This window comes from Amborella trichopoda, chromosome 9 (genome assembly GCF_054954075.1).
Source record: "Amborella trichopoda isolate Santa Cruz 75 chromosome 9, AtrichopodaSantaCruz75HAP2 v2.0, whole genome shotgun sequence".
In the NCBI taxonomy this organism is placed as follows: domain Eukaryota; kingdom Viridiplantae; phylum Streptophyta; class Magnoliopsida; order Amborellales; family Amborellaceae; genus Amborella; species Amborella trichopoda.
In genome coordinates this window covers 11,646,965-11,666,423 of record NC_142344.1, presented here as the reverse complement: position 1 = coordinate 11,666,423, position 19,459 = coordinate 11,646,965, and the positions used below count along the sequence as shown (strand labels likewise).

Genomic DNA, 19,459 nt, shown 5'->3' with positions numbered 1-19,459 from the left:
ATGTATTACACAGTAATGTATTACACCAGTAATATATTTTACTGGCAACATATTTTCAAGTACCCAAACAACCCTTTAAGGTAGTATTTAATCTAATGTTAAAAAAAAAATATTAATGTTCAAATAAAAGGGTAGTGTTGAATCTCGTCATACCCGAAATCAAAGCTCACCGGATTTTATGATTTCCAATGCACCAATCGATCACATTGGCAACACCACCCCTTATAATTACTGTGTTTTGGGAGGGAACCATTGCTGTCCTTGTTTGATGTTACTAAATATTAACTCAGCCTTGGGAAGGACAAGAGAGCGATCCCATGCTCGTCACAAATTAAACATCCGATACTCACATGGTTAGGATTGCCCCTAGAACTTCTATCAAAGTTTAACTAATACTCACATGGTTAGGATTACCTCTAGAACTTCTATCAAAGTTTAACTGTTCAAAACTGTGGGGAGAGCGAAGCTGGAGTAAAATCTTGGCACAAAGATGAGCTACATGTTTGACTTCTACAAGCCTTTTCCTTGGGTACTCCTTTAGAATGGGCGCCAAAAGTATAACACCTTCAAGTGCCTTACCATTCCTTTTCTTCCAGAGAGAGAGTCCTAGGGCTGTGGCTACTTTATCTTCTCTTAAATCAAATAGAATGGATGCTGTTTGGACAGCACCACCTGCTAATGCATACAAACTGAATTTTGATGGAAGCACTTTTGAAAACCCAGAGCAACTGGTTTTGGTGGACTAATAAGAGAACATATGAGGCATGCTATTTGATCATATTTTGGCCCTTGTGGTCTTAATACAGTTTATAAAGCTGAAGCTAGAGGCATTTTGGAAGGCATTAAGCTCTTGTCAAGATTTGCAAGAGTAGAGATTATGGAAGGGGATTCAGCAAACATTATAGCTTGAAGTATAGGCAAAGCTAATGTTCTATGGAGGCTGACTATAACATTTCATGAGATATGAAATATTCTTAAAACAATAATCGTTGAAATCCACCATTGCCACCGGGAGGCTAATGCCGAAGCAGATTGTCTTGCTAAAGAAGAAATACACCAATCTTCGTTGGTGATTATTTCCTTCCAATGAGTCTGTATCTTGTAACTTATTTTCTTTTAATGAAAATTCTTTGGTAATGTTCAAAGAGAGAGAGAGAGAGAGAGAGAGATCCCGTGCCCCGCTGTTCCTTACCATCTCGAGCTGGAATGGGAGTAACAAGTCGATGTCGAAAGGCCAACACAATAAATAATGGAAAGGGATGGGAAAAGACCAAGATTAACATCTGTTTCCTCTCTTGATTTTCTTCACACTGCTGAGTATCACGGTTCGTAAGTATTCATGCACTGTTGAGCAAAGATTGGGATTGTGCTATTTCCAAGAGTATCAGTTGAGGGTTCGCACTGATTCAAAAAAAATGATTATCAGATGAAGGCAAAATGGCCCTTCTAGAAAAATGGATTGAATAGATGTTTGACGATATTTAAGAATGGGAGAGAGATTATATAAGGTTGACACCTTAAAATCTACAATTAAGGTGCACCTAAAAAATCAATAAAAGCAGTGTCCAGTAAAGACTTTGAAACAAATGAATTCCTACAGCCACATCAACATATCGTCAGACTTCTCACTGAAGTTAAAATATGAGAAGTTGATTTTGGTATGCTTTTCAACTTAATTTTGTTCTTTCCTTGGAGACTACAAGATCATCATCCCAATTTCGATGTTTGCAATGTCCAGCAGTGGAGCAATCACAACATATTGCCAAACTCCATGACTAGTATGCGACCAAAACAAGAAAAAAAGGTCATGATTAGTAGTTCATCTAAACTCACCTTCTATTTTTAAGTTCTCAACTTGAGAGCTCTAGAGATTTTTTTTATATTTATTTTTTGGGCACATGTACTATGCTCTTGCAAAAGCAAATTTTATGTGTTCCCTCCAGGAAAAGACCTACGCAGACGGTTTTTGATGACATGAAATTTTAGGATCCCCGTTAAAATCATCAGATGAGTAATTATAAAAAAAAAAAGGTTCAACAACAAGATATGAGACCATCCAAAAAACATTATATGTGTTCAATCTTATGGTGTGATTCTTTTTAAGCACTTCTATAGTGTGCAATCTGCCTGTATTTGTTCCATATTGGTTGCTAGGTTGAATAGGTTGCAGCCTCAAAATTTAGGGTCCTAGAACTACTCCTAGCTAGGGTTTTGGCAGAGGATGCCTATGTACAATTTGCTCTTACAATAACATATAATCTATTCGCTAAATGAATACATCCCTTGTGCACAAAACATGCAACATGAAAATAAATGTTCAGATATCCATATGTTCAAAGTTTGGAAGGTATTACCTTCCTATCCTTGAACTCCCATGTCTAAATTCTCAATATATGTTCCTGTAGTACCAACATGTTTTTGCCGTGTCAATAAGTGTGCCGAGTCATCATGGTTCCTGTAGTTAACATGGCTACCAACATGTTTTTGGCGCGTCAACAAGTGTGCCCAAGTCATCATGGTGCCGATACATGCACAAAAAATGGGTTTGGCAATGCCCCGATAGTAACATACGTATCCGATGTGTTTTGGGTGTGTCGACAAGAATGTCTGCTACCAAAACAAAAAAATAAAATGTGTGTCCAAGTTACATAACCAATAACCACTGGGGAAGTGCACATAGAAAAAATGAATTAATTGAAAGAGTAACATGGTTCGCAGTTCACAACAAATTGAATTTTACCAGAACGAAGCTCATTGTCCAATAGAATAAATAAATGTTTTCAGATACTCAAAATGGAAAAAAGAACCATATCATGTAGGTGGATGAGGGTTTTCTGGTGGCTGCTGTTCTTGGGGAGTTGATCCAAAGTCCATAGTTGGGTAAACACCAGGGGGTCTTTCACGGGGCTGGATGGACAACAATTGGGTCGAATCACCCACAGCATCAGCCCATCCATAATGAGGCTCAGCCCTTGCATCACATATTCAGAAGATATATCAGTATGACATAAAAGTACGACAACTCAAATTTCACCAATTTCTTAAGGCTTACTCGTAGTGGGTTTCTTCATCAACAACGATATCCCAGCTTTCTCCTGTCGTGCTTCTCCCATACTTATGGACTTTCCTAAATAAAATATATTAAATAGTGGTAAGACAGGCATTGCAGCAAAGTAGAGAATTACAAATAAACTTTAGTCCAATAAGAAGAAAAAAGGAGCAGCCAGAAAAAAGAAGCAACAAGTAGGGATTCAAAAACATACTATCAAAGGTAAATAAAAGCTATCAAAAGTAAGGTCAGAGATAGCAGGTTCACAATAAAGTGATGCAGCTTAAGAAGCCATAGACATTTATAATAGGTTGGTTTGAAAGGAGGAAGAACCAGACCTCCAGCAGAGCATGATCTTACAAGGTAAATGTGATTAATTCCAGGGCGATATTAAGAGATGACTACAGAATTTGACAAGAATCAGTAATTTCTTAAAAAGTGGCCAGAGCATTGGAAGCATCACTAAGGTGCTTATTGAAAGCATCCATTTTTGGTCATGATATAGATTCAGCAAAAGACAATCAATATCTGCGTTGGAGCATGCACATTTAGTCGATGTTGTGAATAATGGACCTAAAGGAGAGAGAGAGAGAGAGAGAGAGAGAGAGAGAGAGAGAGAAGCAGCTTAGACAAGTGCTTACCAGGTGTGTACCCAAGTTTGTTGCACTGCAATACTAGACACAGCAAAAGAGCTGATTACCTATGTTGTTGGTTCACAACACTCTGCATCATCTAAGTTCTACTCAAAATGTTTGAGGCAGATATTGATTCAGCACTGTGATAGAGTGATAAGTTTACCAAATCCATCTGTATATTGATTCCTATTCCAATTTATTGTATTAAATTAAAGGGCTATGTTATGGTGCTCACACTATGGAATAATTTATCATTGTACTCGACAAAATTTGGATACATATATACCCTTGTTTTGTATACGGAGCTTAAGTAATGAAGTTTTGGTAATTAGGAGGGGTGTGACGTTATCTACATGGGGGTGACATCACCTATATGGAGCATTAAATGCTACTAGTGTGCTCTATGTGGGTGATGTCACACCCCATGTGGATGATGTCACACCCCTCCTAATGACCAAAAATGCCCTTATTAAAAAAATACGCTACATACAAAAACAAGGGTATAGAAGTATCCAAGATTGCCGAGTACAATGCTAAATTACTCCATAGTGAGAGCACCCTAACATAACCCTAAATTAAATTACTATTCTTAATAACGACTGACAATGTTCATTAACAAAATGGAATTACAGTCTTCAGAAAATGCAAATATTGAATAAATTAAAGTCATGTTCCCCAATATGGCTTGTAAACTAGATGAAAACATTCAAATAAGCTTAATAGTGTTACATAATTGATTTAATAATGCATTTTAAACACTGCCTCAAACAATAATATTCATATATACATAAGCCCAAAGAGAAGTACAGGGTAAGCTAAATTTGATATTTCAAACAAGCACCACATATTGATATTGACAAATAACAAGTGCAGCATAATCCCACTTACGTACCCATTTCCAAAATGTTCTTCACCCCAAGTCCTCGACCAACCTATCAAAGCGGAAAACAAGTTAACAAATAGAAAGACTCTTAGGTTATGTCTAATTTGTCGAGTCAAAATGCTATGTGTATGCTAATAGAAAAAATGAAGCCTTTTCCACTCCAAGCTTCTCTTAAGAAATCAACCGAAGAAAACACCATATATCATGAAGAAATATGCCAAAGTTTTACTTTTAAAGTGTTCACTTTTGCATTGCTAAAGAAAGAGAGGAGTGCAAAAAATGTGCCACCCGCCATGCTGGTGAATGTATATGAAAACCCACTACACGGTCACCCAAAAAATGCTCTACAAGCAAAATTACAAATAGGCATTTAGAGCTCAAAAAGTTGCTCGAGATGAGGCGCCTTCCTTAGCAAGGGCGTCGGCTGTGTTGTTGGCCTCCCTCCAAATATGCCGAAATACTATGGAGATAGCTCTGCAGAGGTGAGAGATTTCGTCAAAGATGGAATAAGTCTCCAGGGAGGTGAAGAAGATCCAGAAGCCTAGGCTAAGGCGTTATGGGAGTTGCCTCGATAATTAAAGAGTTGCTCCACAAAGGGTCAAATCTGCGGAGGCCCACAAGAAGGGAAAGAGCTTTTGCAACAGTAGAGTTGCTAAGGTGGGGATAAGAAGAAGAAGAGGATGGTATTGCCGTTGGAGTCTTTGAAGATTCCTCCAATGCCGATTAGGCCAGGGTTTTCGAGAGAGCAGTCATAGAAGTTGAGCTTCACTAGACCCAGCTCGGGTGGTCTCCATAAGGATGACTAAGAGACCCTTGCTGGTTTAAGAGTCAACAGAGCTTTCCAGTTAAGGTGGAAGTCCAAAGGGGAAAGGTGCCAAAAAAGCTTGTGGTTTTTTGCCTAAAAGATGACCAGGGATGTCGCCTTGTGAAACAGTGCCTAGACAGTAGAAGATTCACTTATGAAAATCCAGCTATTTCGCTCCAGCCAAATCACCCAGAGAGTTGCTACTACCAAGGCAGCCAAAGGTAGATGCTCTGCTTGGTCCAGGGAGGTATAGAGGAGATGCGGAATGGAAGAAGGGTTCACCCTCACCCATCCAAAAATTTGGAGCAACAAACCCCAGAGGGCATGTGCAACTCAGCAATGCAGGAAAAGATGTGAATTGGTTTCCTCCTCCTCCAAGCATAAGGAGCATCTACTGGGTAGTTGGTGGCCCCTTCTTTGTTGCTAGTCAACTGTGAGGGCTCGTTCCGAGAAGAATATCCAACAAAAAAATTGGATTTTAGGGGGGGATGAGAGGGAACCACATGCTGGATACAAGAGAAGTGTTGTGCAGAAGCGACGAAGGTGGTTGGAGGGTTTTGTAGAAGGAGGCTCCCGAAAAAACTGCCTGAGGCATCAGGAGACCATATGGGTAGCCCAAAACCTTGAGGAAAAAGGAAGAAAGAATGAAGCATAAAGGAGAGAGCAAAGAAATTGGGGATCTCGGGGATCCAAGAGAGGCCTCTTAAAACAGGGATTCCAAACACTTTTGTCACCCAAAAGTTGGAAACTATTAGCCAATGAGCCCATAAGCAATGAAGTCCCTCAAAAAAGGTGGGGAAATCTATCTTTGAGAGGGGTATGGCCTATCCATGGGTGGAATTAAAAAGGATCCGAAGGACAAGGCTGGGGTGAAAGCAAAGGTTAAGGAGAAAGCAGGAAGGCAGCTAAGCATAAAGCGCCAAGCCCCTGAAAGGTGAGGGCCAGCTCTCACAGTGGGGAACCAATCATTATCAGCAACACGATACTTGAGGTGCATGACTGCCAACCAGAGATACTTGTCTTGGGTAGCAAAGTGCCACCGCCACTTGCTTAGGAGGGTTTGGTTGTTGAGCTTCAAGTTGCGTATGCCCAAGCCTCAAAGGGATTTGGGGGTGAAAATTTTGGCCCAAGAAATGAGGTGGTATTTGTTGTCCCCTTCACTAGACCATAGAAACTTACGCATGAGTTGCTCAAGGTGGTGAGCGACTAAGGTTGGCATTTGGAATAAGGACATATGTATGCTAGGGATGGTGGCAAGAGATGTTTTAATAAGGGTGAGGTGGCCAGTTAGGGAGAGTTATCTACCCTTCCACCCTGCAAGGCGAGGATCAAATTTATCGAGGATGCGACTCAACTGAGCGGCTTTGGGTTTGCCTATACAAAGGGGTAGGCCATGGTAGGTAGAGGGCAAGGCTTCGATCTTACACCCTAGATATCTGCAAGGGCAAGAAGGGTCTAGGGTTGGTGAGCAATCCCCATAAGCTTGGTTTTGTCCAAGTTTGCCCCGAAGCCAGTGCCAAATTCAAAACATTTAAGAGCTTCAGGTTATGGATTTGAGAGGGGCCCGCGTCACAAAACAGTAGGGGTGTCAACTGCGTATTGGAGGTGGAAAACTACCGGTCCACCCCTCTCCACCTCAAAACCTTTAAGAAGGCCAACACTATATAAACCCGAGAACGACTGGCTGAAAACTTCTATGGTGATGGAAAAAAGGCAAGGCACCAAAGGAGAGCCATTAATAAAAACAGATAAGTGAATATTTGAAATGCACCTGAAGATCCACCTCCTCCACCATAGGCCAAAACCCATCCTTTACATGGCTTGGTCAAGGATGGGCCAATCGACATGATCATAGGTGTTTTCCTAGTCGATTTTAGTTATGATCCCCGAACCTTGGAAAGGTGATGCGAATGGATGCATTCGTGCGCCACAAGGGCTCCATCTAGTATTTGTCGGTCCTTCACAAAGGCCCCTTGGGATGTGGATATGACCCAATCAAAGGTGGCTCTCAGCCTAGTCGCCAGGACCTTAGATAACAGTTTATAGGAGCTGTTGATGAAGCTTATGGGGCAAAAGTCCTTGAGTTCTTCCATGCCTTCGATCTTGAGGATCAAGGCCATGAAAGTTGCATTCATGGCCCAACAATCCCCCTGTCATGGAATTCGTTGAACAAGTCAAGGCTGTCGAGACGAAAGATATCCAAGAAGTGTTTGAAAAAAATCGCCGAGTAGTTATCTGGGCCTAGCTCCAGGTCCTGGGCTAGGTCCTTAAGGGACGTGAGGATTTCGTCTTACGAAAAGGGTAGATCAAGCCAGGTGACCAGGTTGCAAAGGGGGTGGGTGGGTGGGTGGGGTGGGGTGGGGTGGTTTGAAGGGAAGAGAGGACATGGGGGGTCTAAGTCCTGCTGGGGAGGAGAAAAGGTTCTTGAAGAAACCAGTAATGGTATCCTCGATTTGGGAGCGTTGGTCAAGAATGAAGTTATCGACTTTAATTTGGGAGATGAAGTCATAACGCCTTCTGCAATTGGCAATAATATGAAAGAAAGCGGTGTTAGAGTCTCCCAACTTAAGCAATTTGATTCTAGATCTATGCTACTAGTACATTTCTTCCTTGCAAAGGATGCCTTGGTACTCGAGCTTAGCTTGGCTACTCTGAACTACTTCTGCAAAATTGAGGGGGCGAAGTTCTTCCTGAGAATCTAGGGAGTGAATGGTATGCAAGAAGGAAGCTTTTTGTGTCCTGAAGTTACCAAGGTTTTGGTGAGCCCAATCCTTGAGAAGGGGTTTGAAGAGTTGGAGCTTTCTTTGTAGGTGGAAACCCACTCAACCCTGGATTTGGAGAGGTTGCGACTGTTTATTTAGATAGGACAAAGGAGTTGAAAGATGATTCTTCCAACTAGACCATCTCGAACCTAAATGGCTTGGGCTGCTAGAGGGCGGCTAGGGTGTCAAGGAGGATGGGGCATTGACCTGAAATGGGTTTGGGAAGAGCAAGGGAATGAAACCCCAGGAAAGAAGTGCCTCAATCAGCCGAGATGAGAAAGCGGTCAAGTTTGGAAAGGGTTGGGGAGGCCAAGTGGTCAGAACAAGGGAGATTGACCCCATGAAGAGGTAGGTAGAGCAGATAATGACATTGAAGTCACTTTCGATGCACCAAGCAGGAGTAAGGAGAGAGGCCATGTGGTCTAGTTCAGACCAAAAGTTCTCTCGAAGAGGGGAAGTTGGGGCCATATACATCTGAGAATTTCCACAGGTGCCCATCTGAGACTCTAGAAAGGATATCGGTTACAGAGTATACTCCTATATGGAAGAGGGAGAGAGAGTAGACCGAAGGGTCCCACACTATCCAAATCCCACCCAAGGCTCTGTGCGCCTCGAGAGAGGCCCACTGTTAAGGCCAGCAACCCCAAACTTGCATGATCAAAGCGAGGTCTGGGGAGGGAAGTTTGGTTTCCATAAGTGCTAAAAGGGTGGGTGAGTGTTTCCTTGTAGAGGTCAAGGACTGAGGAGCATTTGAAACCCTCGACGAGTCCCCTAATGTTCTAGGCCATGAGCATCAGTTGGAATGAGTGGATGGGGGGTGGGTCCTTCTCGATGAATGTCGAGAGGACTCAGGAGCAACAGTGTCCCTGGTTGGGGGGGGGGGGGGGGGGGTAGTTCGGTCATAGTTGATAGATCTCAACAAGTTTTGAAGTGGTGACCTTTGGAACTTACTCTCATTTTAGTATCAGCATCGGCCTTCAAGAAGGCACGGAGAGCGCCATGAAATCAGTAGAAGTTGAACCCCATGACTTTGAGAACCTGGTGAAGATTTCCTTGTGCTCTATCAAAGACTTCCACAAAAGAAGAGTCCACCAAGGTAGGGATGGAGCTCGATTGGTCAAAGAGAAGGGAGAAAGGGGAGGAGAGATTGTTTATGGAGAGGGGAGTGGCTAGAAAGCCCAAGGGCTAGGAGACAGACCAGGGATATAGGACCCAAGGGGAGAACGAGGAAGAAGGGGGGAAAGGGGCCATGTCGAAAAAGAGGGGGATGGGAAAAGAGGGTCTGAGCTGTGCAGGGGCACAAAGGAAAGCGAGGAGGTAACAATATCTCCCGAGAGAGGCCATTGGGTAGCAGGTGGCCCAGTAGGGGAAAAGGTTTTTTTTGGGGGGGGGGGGGGTTGGATGGGGCAGGAGAGAGGGGTGGAAGGGGGTGAGAAGGAAATGAGAGGTAGAGGGCTAGTAGAGGCTATAGAAAAGGGTGAGAAAGTAATGAGGGGAGATAGAGGGGTAGCAAAGGAGGGGTCGCTTTGAGAGGAAGAAAGGAATTGAACGAGTGGAGAGAGAGGAGATGAGGTCAGGGAAGCTAGTGAGCAGGGGAAGGGGGAATTTGCCTAGGCAAATGGACGGTGAAACGAAGACATGGGGCCACATGGAGGGACAGTGGAGGAGAGATCGAGAAGTCAGAGGAGCGAGAGGAAGGGAAGAAAAGATGGAGAGGTCCACCAGAAGGACTTGCACGTCATTATGAGGGAGGGGGGAGATGCCAGGTGTCCAAAGAGGGGGGCCTGATCCATGTGAATGAGGGGGTGTGTTTTGGGTACGAGTTGAGGTATTGGGAACGGTTAGGGGGTTTGAATTTGGCATGCGAATGGGGGAGGCACATGTCAAGGAGGAGTCCTAAGGATGGGGCGTGTCTCGTTTCACATCATTGTCGAGGACATCGAATGGGTAGGAGGACCAAACCACAAGAAGAGGGTGGGCATGCAGATCACAAGGATGACAATGCGTCGGGACCAATGTGGTCGAGTGAGCCTCCATCGATGGCAAGAAACCCTGGTCTAGAGGTTTGCAGCTTGGGCAGAAGGAGACGGGGAGGAGGGTGAAGGATGCACCAAGGAAGGCGAGAAGAACCGAGTTGATGGAGGAGAAGCTGGGGTCCATGCCAATTTGACGAGGAAGAAAAGGTTGTTGGTATCTAGCCACAAGGACGAGGGGATGCGAAGGTGATTAATTGTCTCGATGAGTAGCCGGGTAAAACCCAGAGGAAGAGAGTAAGTGGAGAGCCAGTGGACAGAGATCAACCCCCACAGAAATTCCCCAGGAGCTTGAAGACTTCCATACGACAAGCATGTAAAGGGATGTTGAAGACTCTCAGCCCGACGCATTGTTTAGAGAAGGCCCCTAGGTCTCTGCTCCATTTGGACAAAGAGAGGGTGGCCCCTTTGAAGGAGTGTTGGGTATGAAGGAGGCTGAGGAAGCCGCTTGAGCCGAAGAGAAGAGAAAAGAAGGGAGCCATTAGATAACTTGCGTCAGCTGACGTTGGTGTTGTCCCATAGTTCTTGTCCCCATTTCTCTATACCCTTGAGGTCGTCCCGAGGAAGGGAAAAGGAATCTACCAAAGAGCACTCCAGCGAGGTTTGGCAAAGGGAGAGAACAGTGAGAGAGGTGGCTGAGGTGGGGCTCAAGAGAGGGTTCGGATTGGCTGGCCAAGGAGTATGGAAAATAGGAGGAGAGGAGGGAAGGGAGGAGGAAGGAAGGGAAGCGGAAGAGGGTGGGGTTGGGAAGGAGGGAGGCAGCACAGGTGAATGTAGTTCTGGTAGATAGGAGGTAGAGGGGGAACGCTGGGTTGAGGGCCTCTAGGCTGAGAGACTCTCATAGTCATAGGGAAGGATATGATATAGACCTCAAAAACCTTTTTATCCAAAGAAATATGCAAAAGTTCGAGATGTAGTTTGGCATTTAACGCTTCCATTATAAATTAAAACTACAATACTTGGTTTGGTCATAGCTAGTGATTGCAATAGTGTGTTTTTGCATGCGCACAACAATTCTAGAGATACAAGTAATGTCTTCAGCCTTGGGCCTAAGATCACAAGGATCATGATGCTAGGGACCGAGGATACAGTGCTTGTTTTACATAGAACCAAAAACAGGTATCAGTTTTAATACATGCAGGCATCAAGTACTTCAGGACCAAAACTCACTTTGGCTAGACATGTATGTACAGGTACTTTTTAGAAAATTAATAAACATATATTATATAAAAGTTCCAAAAGACGATGAAAAGAGAACAATGGAAAATGTAGCAAATAACAATGACAACAAAAGTTGTGCTAAATAAAACTAGTATGTAGTTATATTTTGTTCTTTTTTTTATTTTTAAAATAATGCTTTTTAAGAGACACCATTAACCAAAAAAAAATAAAAAATTCAACGATAGTTTAGAAATAACACTTTATATATAGTGGCAGACCCTTCACTCTGTCCGTGAGAAGTTGGGGAATTCAAATCCCACAAGGGATACTCTTTATTATATAAAAAAATATGTTACTATGCATTTAAATAGTCAACCCATCCGGAGATGTCTCAAAAGAACTCCAAAACAGTTAAGACACATAAACATCATGTGTCGGTACTGGCAACATAGTCCTCACTTCTAGAGTGTGGCACACAAAGTGTAATTGCAATATAGCAACTACGCAACAAACTTAGTTCAAATGAGCTGTGAGTTATCATATAATTTGAGCCCATATAAACTTCTGCACTGCTGCCAGTTTGTAGAAAGAAAAGGCTACTAGTCCGGAATTCATGTAAGAGTGCATGGGAGGATGATTATTTTAGACAACCTTTTGCGAATAACCTAGTCAGCATTTATTGGAAGTTAAAAGGAGAAAATAACATCAATTTTATACTAGTTTTCCTACTTTCATGTTAGGAATTTACCCATTTAGCCCCAACACTGTCCACCTATGAATGATTAATGAATTAGTGTAACCAATTTTGTTACTATAAACATTCCATATTTGGAAAAAACTAGGTATTCCACCAGTTAATGATAGAATCCACACCAATGGAGTGCAATATTATCAATCTTACATAATATAATATAAGCACCTTAGAAAAATGCGAGTATTAGTTAATTTAAAAACTCAAGGATCCGAATGATAAAAGAGATTAACTTACGATCGCCACTGGGAGATACATGCCATGTCTCCCCTTGTCGGGCACCAATTCCAGAGAAGAACTTCTCTTCCCACTTGTCACCCCACTTGGTCCCAAGTTCTGTTTCAGCCCATTTATCAGTCCTACAAAACAAATGAGCATCATAGAAACCTTCAAACTGAGTAAGAATAAGTAGAAAATCAACAGAGAACAAATGCAAAAAAAAAAAAAGGAAAAAAATGATCCACAAAGATTATTGCACGTGCATCATATTATGGACACATGAACACACTGAAACAGCATGAGAAAGGTACAAAGAATTTTGATGAATTTGAGATATTGGCTTCATTTGTTTATATATGGAAATGTATAAGATGCCAATGTACAAGTTGATCATATATCTTTTGGGCATTTTTTCATAATAGAAGATAATTTATTAATTCCCTATGAAAAAAAAAAATGCACATTACAATCATTCCAAAACATCAGAGATGACTCAATTACTTTTGAAAAATCAAGCCTTGATCATTTTTGTGATAGAGGCTATCTATTATGTCCAAAACTTCAACAGGATTGCAACGAATGTTCATGGAAGGGCTCCTAGAGATATAAAGAATTCCAGAGGGAACTACAGAAAATTATGTTCTGTGGTGATCCGGAGGTTGCAGAGGAACTTAAATCTCACCAAGAGGTTTCCAGATCCTAGTAGATTCTCCAAGTCACTAACAGGTCTTGGGAAGTCATGCAACTGAAACTCGCGTCATAGGTTGCAAGAATGCTAGTTCAATGTTTTCAATATTTTTATTTAAGCTTGTGGGATGTTATTGGAACTTCATAGGAATTGGCACTGCTTAATGTGTCAACTGCTGCTCAAAAGGTCTCACAATATCATCCAAGACCACTAGATAGTCTCTAGGTAATTACTGCAAAATACAACTATGTAGAAATAGCAGTGCCTAACGTTATAGGGGAGACTTACGACACTGGTCTTGTACTTCTTGCCCTTCAAAATCAAGTTGTCACTAATGTAGGCTTGTCCTGTATGTTATCTCACTTTTACTACAAAGAGGATCATGGTGAATCCATTGACAACCAACACCACTAAAAATTCCTTTTTTCACCAATCTAGTAAATCTGCCCCTCACTCATAAAAATGCTTACATCATTCTACCCTTGCTCCAGTAAAGCAGATACTATTCAACATTGGACAGCATTAAGACATCCTTGCTCTCATTACCTTATAAGAATTCTATAAGGAAAACATATCGAGAATTGCTTTGAGAGCCAAATTTTTGGCCTGGCCATCCATGAGACCACATGTTCCGATTGAGATTAAAAATGCTCAGGCTGACATATACTTTTTATCTTGTTTGTCACTGTTCGTGCAATTCTTTAGATCCAACATAGAAGCAGATCTTTATAATTTGATTAAAGAGGCGCACAACGACATGAAAAAGAATGATTAAAATGGATCTATGGATTCTTCTAACTGAAAAGACTGTTTACAACTCCATGAATATTACTGGAAGGTCAGGAGTTCTAACAAGACTCTTGGACAATAAGAATATAAGCAATAGAACAGGTATAGGCACATGCCACACGAATGAAATATTACATGCATGAAACCTCTCCCTAAAGCACATAAGCAGTTATCTAGAGTCAATGACTTGCCTAAAAAAAATTGTATCTCCTTTCCAATGGTCTTAGTCAAAATATCTGCAATAAAAAATTAAAATGAGAGGGTTTCATGGAAAATATCGCTTCATTTATTTCTTACTTAAGTTTACCAACTAAAACATGCATTCCTCTCATAGAAAACTTTATGCATTATGGGTGATCTGACATTATAGTTATCATTCTGGTACAATACTTGAGTTGTAGATTACACTCGTACAGGAGGGCTTGCAACGGAATTAGTTCAGTCAGCATGGCATCCATAGCAGATAATTAACTTTGGAGCTTCATATGATAATATGTTCTTTTCAATGAGATAGTTTTCCACTTATAACTGTTTGTGAGCCTTGACTTTGTTATGTGCATGTAGATCATCACAGTCACCCTTTAGCAAAATAGCTATTTAATAAATTCTAGGTGCCAGGCTTATTCACTAACAGGAATTCCATTCTCCAAGTTAGGGATTTAAACTTGTTAAAAAGGTATCCAAGATATCTAGTGTTATTCAAACTCATCATGAGGCTCCAGTTTTAAAAAACCGAGCATCATTCTAAAGGTTTGGGTGAAGCTCAGAATAATGAGCATCTTATTTCTGATAACATACATGGTAGAACCTTGTTACAAAACTTGCAAGTAATTACAAACTTAGATATAGAAAAAAGCAATAAGCATCAAGGATGGTTGGCCTGCCTAAAACTTGTACAGAGGCTCAATGTAATGAAAGCTTATAGGAAAGTGAATTTTGCAGATCCCCGTAAAAGTGCTTGTTGAAGATGGGGAAAAATTTTGAGGTGCACAATTAACTTGTTAATATGTTTGACATTTGGGAGGGGATCTTTTGTTACAATAGAACCAGAAGTGATGTGGATTATTCAAGAATCAAATTTTGGTCTAAAACTTCTATAGAGGCTCAATGTAATGAAAGCTTAGAGGAAAATGCATTTTGCAGATCCCCGTAAAAGTGCTAGTTCAAGATGGGAAAAAACTTTGAGGTGCACCATTAACTTGTTAATATGTTTGACATTTGGGAGATTCAGCAATGCACCACATTCATATTGCTGCAGTACATGATAAACACCTAAAATCACAAAGAAGGAATCAAACCCATAAAATAGTTGCAATGATATCATACGCATAATAACTAATGTTGTCACTGGGTCAAGTAATTCCATGGTGAACTGAGCAAGGGCATTCAATCTAAAATACATACAAAATCCAGCATAAACAATCAGACATTAAGAAGACCAGTAGACTCGGTATCGCAAAGAGATAGTAATAAGTACTGGATGTCAAACATAATAAAACCTATGAAAATATATTTGTCACAATTTAAAATTGGCAGGACAATACATGAAATGAGCACATTTTACTCGCAGTCAGATTCTCTCTATCGGTAGAAGTCAAATATTGTAGTTCACCAACTATTTGCTATATCAGTAGAATTGAATAGAAAACCTAGTGTCTTTCTAAGCAAAATACGTAAAATGATTGCTCTCTTTCCATTTATATTGGTAAAACCTGAATGCTTGCACTCTAACTTATGATATACGACAGCCAAAGAAAGGTTATCTTTTTGTAGGAACAGTCATATTTGATAGAGAAAGCAATTACAATACCAAGAAAGTCAATGGTAGGACCCTAATGGTGTTTCACAGTGCTTTTAATAAGGGATTTCACCTATGGATGCTCACTAGGAATTAAGGATCGCTAATTGTGAAGATCATATCCAAAAAATCTCAGGTCATGTTGAAATAGTAGCCATGTGGCTCAAGTATGAAGCTAAAAGAATCAAATAATGCTAGACACCAAATATAGCTTTAAAGGGGGTCAAAACACGCAAGCGGGACATATGGAGTCATGAATCGTTCTAGCTGCAGAGCCAGACTTGTTTAGCTTGATAACAATATTAAATTTTTGTTGACACTTTTTTAATGGGTATTCACAAATCACAAGCATGCCGACAATTCACATAACATGGTAGAGTAATGCAATCTTCATTAGATATTTTGTACGTGGATAACTATGAGCGGAGAGGTTTATAATTCCCTCTCAATAACAATAGTTTGGAGGACTCAAGTTCTCAACCCATGGAGATGGGGTCCATTCAAAAGTGGCTATGGCAGCACAAGGACCTGAAGGGAAATAAAAAACTTAGTGGTAGGATTACACCTAGCATTACGAAGAAGTTTCTTGAAGACCAAGCAAATCAAAGTCGAGGAATGTTTTCTAAGTAGGGTACAAATATGTTTCCTTCACCTCAGAAGAATAACTTTTCCCAAATATGTCACTTTTCACCTCAGGACTTTTCATTTGATGGATTCTAATTGTGTATCGAAGATCCTTCAATCATCTACAAAGGCTATCTCTAGCGATTTTTGACAATTCATCAAACATTGGTATAGTCATACAAATTCTGATGAACTTCAGGAGTAACTAGGGTTACTAGCATTATTGCTTACTCGGTTCTCAAGTTAAGGCTCAAGGTTTAGTTTGTCTATAAACATATCACTAATTGTGATTGAGGATAGAATTTTTCATTAAAATTAATAGATCCTTTGAGTTTTAGACTAATAAAGCCCCATTAATGATTGTTGCACTCTCCCCCTTTTGAGAATAATTTCTTTCCCTATCCGACACTCACTGCATCACTTCTATTGAGAGTGGGAGCACAAACATTAGCTTTTGGCATACAGAGGAAGAGACAGAAATTGTGCATGGTACAATGCTGCCTCCTAAAAGTCCCTTATATTATGCTATTGTGTGGGTTAAACCAACATGCAAAGCCAGGCAACTGTTCCCATCTTAGAACATGTAAAGAAACTTCTAAATAGAGGCAACGGCTAAATTTGGTATTAAAAAAACAGGAGATTTCTTTTTAACAATGATTCCTTTTAACGATGATAAAGAAGATTACACCAAGGCGCTCTAAACGAAACATACCACTAAGATGTGGATAGTAGAGAGAGAGAGAGAATGAGAGAGAGAGAGAGGGAGAGAGAGCGAGAGCGAGAGAGAGAGAGAGAGAGAGAGAGAGAGAGAGGGTGGGGATAGAGATAAGTGCGCCGGGAGCTCCAAGTGAGCAAGGGCAAGTAAGGTCTCTCTTTTGTTTCTAGTCCGGTAATTCATTTGCTGCTCTGTATATGTGCCTAAAACAGATGATCTCACTCATACTTCCCGGATCTTCCAAATAGGTAGCAATCACACTCCCATGCTCAAAGAAAGGGATCTCGATTTCAAAATTTTGGAATCTCGATCCCTACTTTTGGGGACCCCCATTCCCACTGCTAGGGATCTCGATCCCAACCTTAAAGACTAAGAAACCAACTAACATGATGATTATCTTTATTTATAGCCAATTAACAATACACCTATAATTTTAATATAGGTGGATTGCTTATTGGCTATAAAAAAGAGATGCCTACTTTAAAAAGTATATATAATCCTAGACCCCAAAAGGTTGAGATTAAGATCCCAAAAGATCCCTAACAAGCTAAGATCTTGATCCCTAACATTTGGGGATCTTCACCCTTAACATATGCATTGTACAGACAATGTTCCCAACCATAGTGATCTTCCAGCATTCATGATCCTAGCTCCCAATCTAGATTCGCTCCCAGTCCTGCTCTCAAACCCAACAACTATGGTTTCACCCTCATAAAGGTCATGAATATCTTCAAACACATCGACCGGCCTCAATGGGAGATGTCCCTCATGCCCTGCCCCATCAAATGATATTCTATGAGCCTCCTTCTACCATAACAAGATCCTAAACTATGAAAAGATTATGATCCTAAAAAGGGGGATTGAGAAAAACTAGGAGAAGATCATGATCCTAGTAAGAAGAGCATTTGCCTCCATAGTATTAGCATCATATATTGCAACATGTAAGAAGTTGGGCCAGTATATGCAACATGTATTGCATCTGAACAGTTTCTAATGTGACCAACACTCCAGAGGGGCCCAAATAGCCCCAAAAACACTTCCGATGGAACTTAGCTTAAGGCATCCTTCTGGAGGCTCTACACATGATATGTGGATGTTGCAAATTGTCATCGAACTAAGCAACATGACCTCGCACTATCAGGCAGGAGCAAATGATATGATGCTATAGGTAAGGAAGTCTAAGAAAGAAATTGAGAAGAACTTTGTTCAAGTAATCCCATTAGAAATTATGCTTTCTAACCCCTTCTTTTTTGTTTTTCTCAAAAAAAGAATGAGTTTTTTGGTCCTTTTAAATTCTTAAAAACTAACTTTTAAGGCTTTTATTTAAAAAAGATTAAGAGAGAGAAAGAGGGTATATTCGATTCCCCCCCCTCTCTCTCTCTCTCTCTCTCTCTCTCTCCTCCACCACTGAGTTTAGGACAAGATTTTCTGCCAGATTCCAACGAGATTCAGGTCAGGAGACAACACCAGCTCAATTTTTCTTTATTTACTTCAATGTTTATTATGGAGTAAAAATAAATAAATGAAAAGAGATTTGTTTTTGCCTTGTTAGTTTAAGAAATCAGGGTTACAATTTTTTATTGTTTTTCCCTTTTGGGATTTATTTTTGGGTTGTTTTGAAGTGCTTTTTTGGTTTATTTTATGATTTTCTTTGAATTGCAGTGTTTTGTAATTCAGTTCATTTACTAATAACTCAATATTGCACTATTTATTTTTTTTGGGTATTTTCGGATATTAAGATACATCATTATGAATTTTACGCGATAAAAACACATGAAGCATGTAGGCTAGTCTTACTTGCAATTACAGTGTCGTATGCCATAAAGAGAAACACATACAGACAAAGAGAGAAGCATGGCCATTAATCTGAGCACACAAACAGAAAACAAGTTAATCAAGAAAGAGTAAAACTAATTGCCCAACCAAAAATCAGAGCAAAACAAAAATGGAAAAACATATACCTGTACATGAAGAGTATCTACAATAGTTATTTGAGTTATTGTATTGTTAATGAATATTCAGTTATTGTTTGATGAGTTATTTGGTTTCTAAACTTAAAAAAAAAAAAAAAAAATCTTATTTTTTATATTTTCTCTCAATTTTCCTTATTTTAATATTTTCTTTAATTATTTAATTTCTCAAACCAGTCCAACTGGCAAGGTCCAGTTCCACCATTCCAACCGAACTGGTGCCCTCACTGCTTCAGTCACCGGTATAGTCCTAACAACATTGAAAATGATAAAACGTTTAAATCACAAACGATAGAGATAAGAAAGAAAAAATAAATGCAAAAGCCTTTAATTAGTGGGGCAAGTTTTTTCAGATTTTGAATGCCATAATTTTGGAGTCCAGCACTTCAACCAAAACAAAGAAACATGATATCTACCCTTCTAAAAACAAGAAAATGTCACTGTATATTGTCAGAGAGCCACACTCAAATGGAAAGCAAGGAACTCTTTGGAGTGATGAAAGTACTATGAAAATGATAAAATAAAGTTCAACATATACAATTTATAAAATAATGTTACATCATGGATCACTTTGAAA

The 19,459-nt window shown here is 40.2% G+C and overlaps 1 protein-coding gene across 41 annotated transcripts in view; it reads right to left on the bottom strand.

Moving 5' to 3' along the window:
• Window positions 1-929: 929 nt before the first annotated feature.
• Window positions 930-19,459, bottom strand: part of LOC18424299 (inactive purple acid phosphatase-like protein) — a 49,848-nt gene continuing 31,318 nt past the window's right edge. For 5 of the 41 annotated variants that reach the window (XM_088845781.1, XM_088845783.1, XM_088845784.1 and 2 more), the window contains 5 exons: window positions 12,317-12,438; window positions 3,053-3,127; window positions 2,808-2,971; window positions 2,355-2,610; window positions 930-1,401 (listed from right to left, as the gene is read on the bottom strand). In XM_088845781.1, the coding sequence (XP_088701907.1) occupies window positions 2,359-2,610; window positions 2,808-2,971; window positions 3,053-3,127; window positions 12,317-12,438 (613 nt within the window). In that variant the 3' untranslated portion in view covers window positions 930-1,401; window positions 2,355-2,358. Of the gene's footprint in view, window positions 1,402-2,069; window positions 2,611-2,677; window positions 2,972-3,052; window positions 3,128-4,576; window positions 4,617-12,316; window positions 12,439-13,966; window positions 14,012-18,709; window positions 18,779-18,873; window positions 18,915-18,991; window positions 19,133-19,459 lie in introns of those variants that run through there. The other 36 variants (XM_088845785.1, XM_020676664.2, XM_088845790.1 and 33 more) reach the window with 24 other exon arrangements.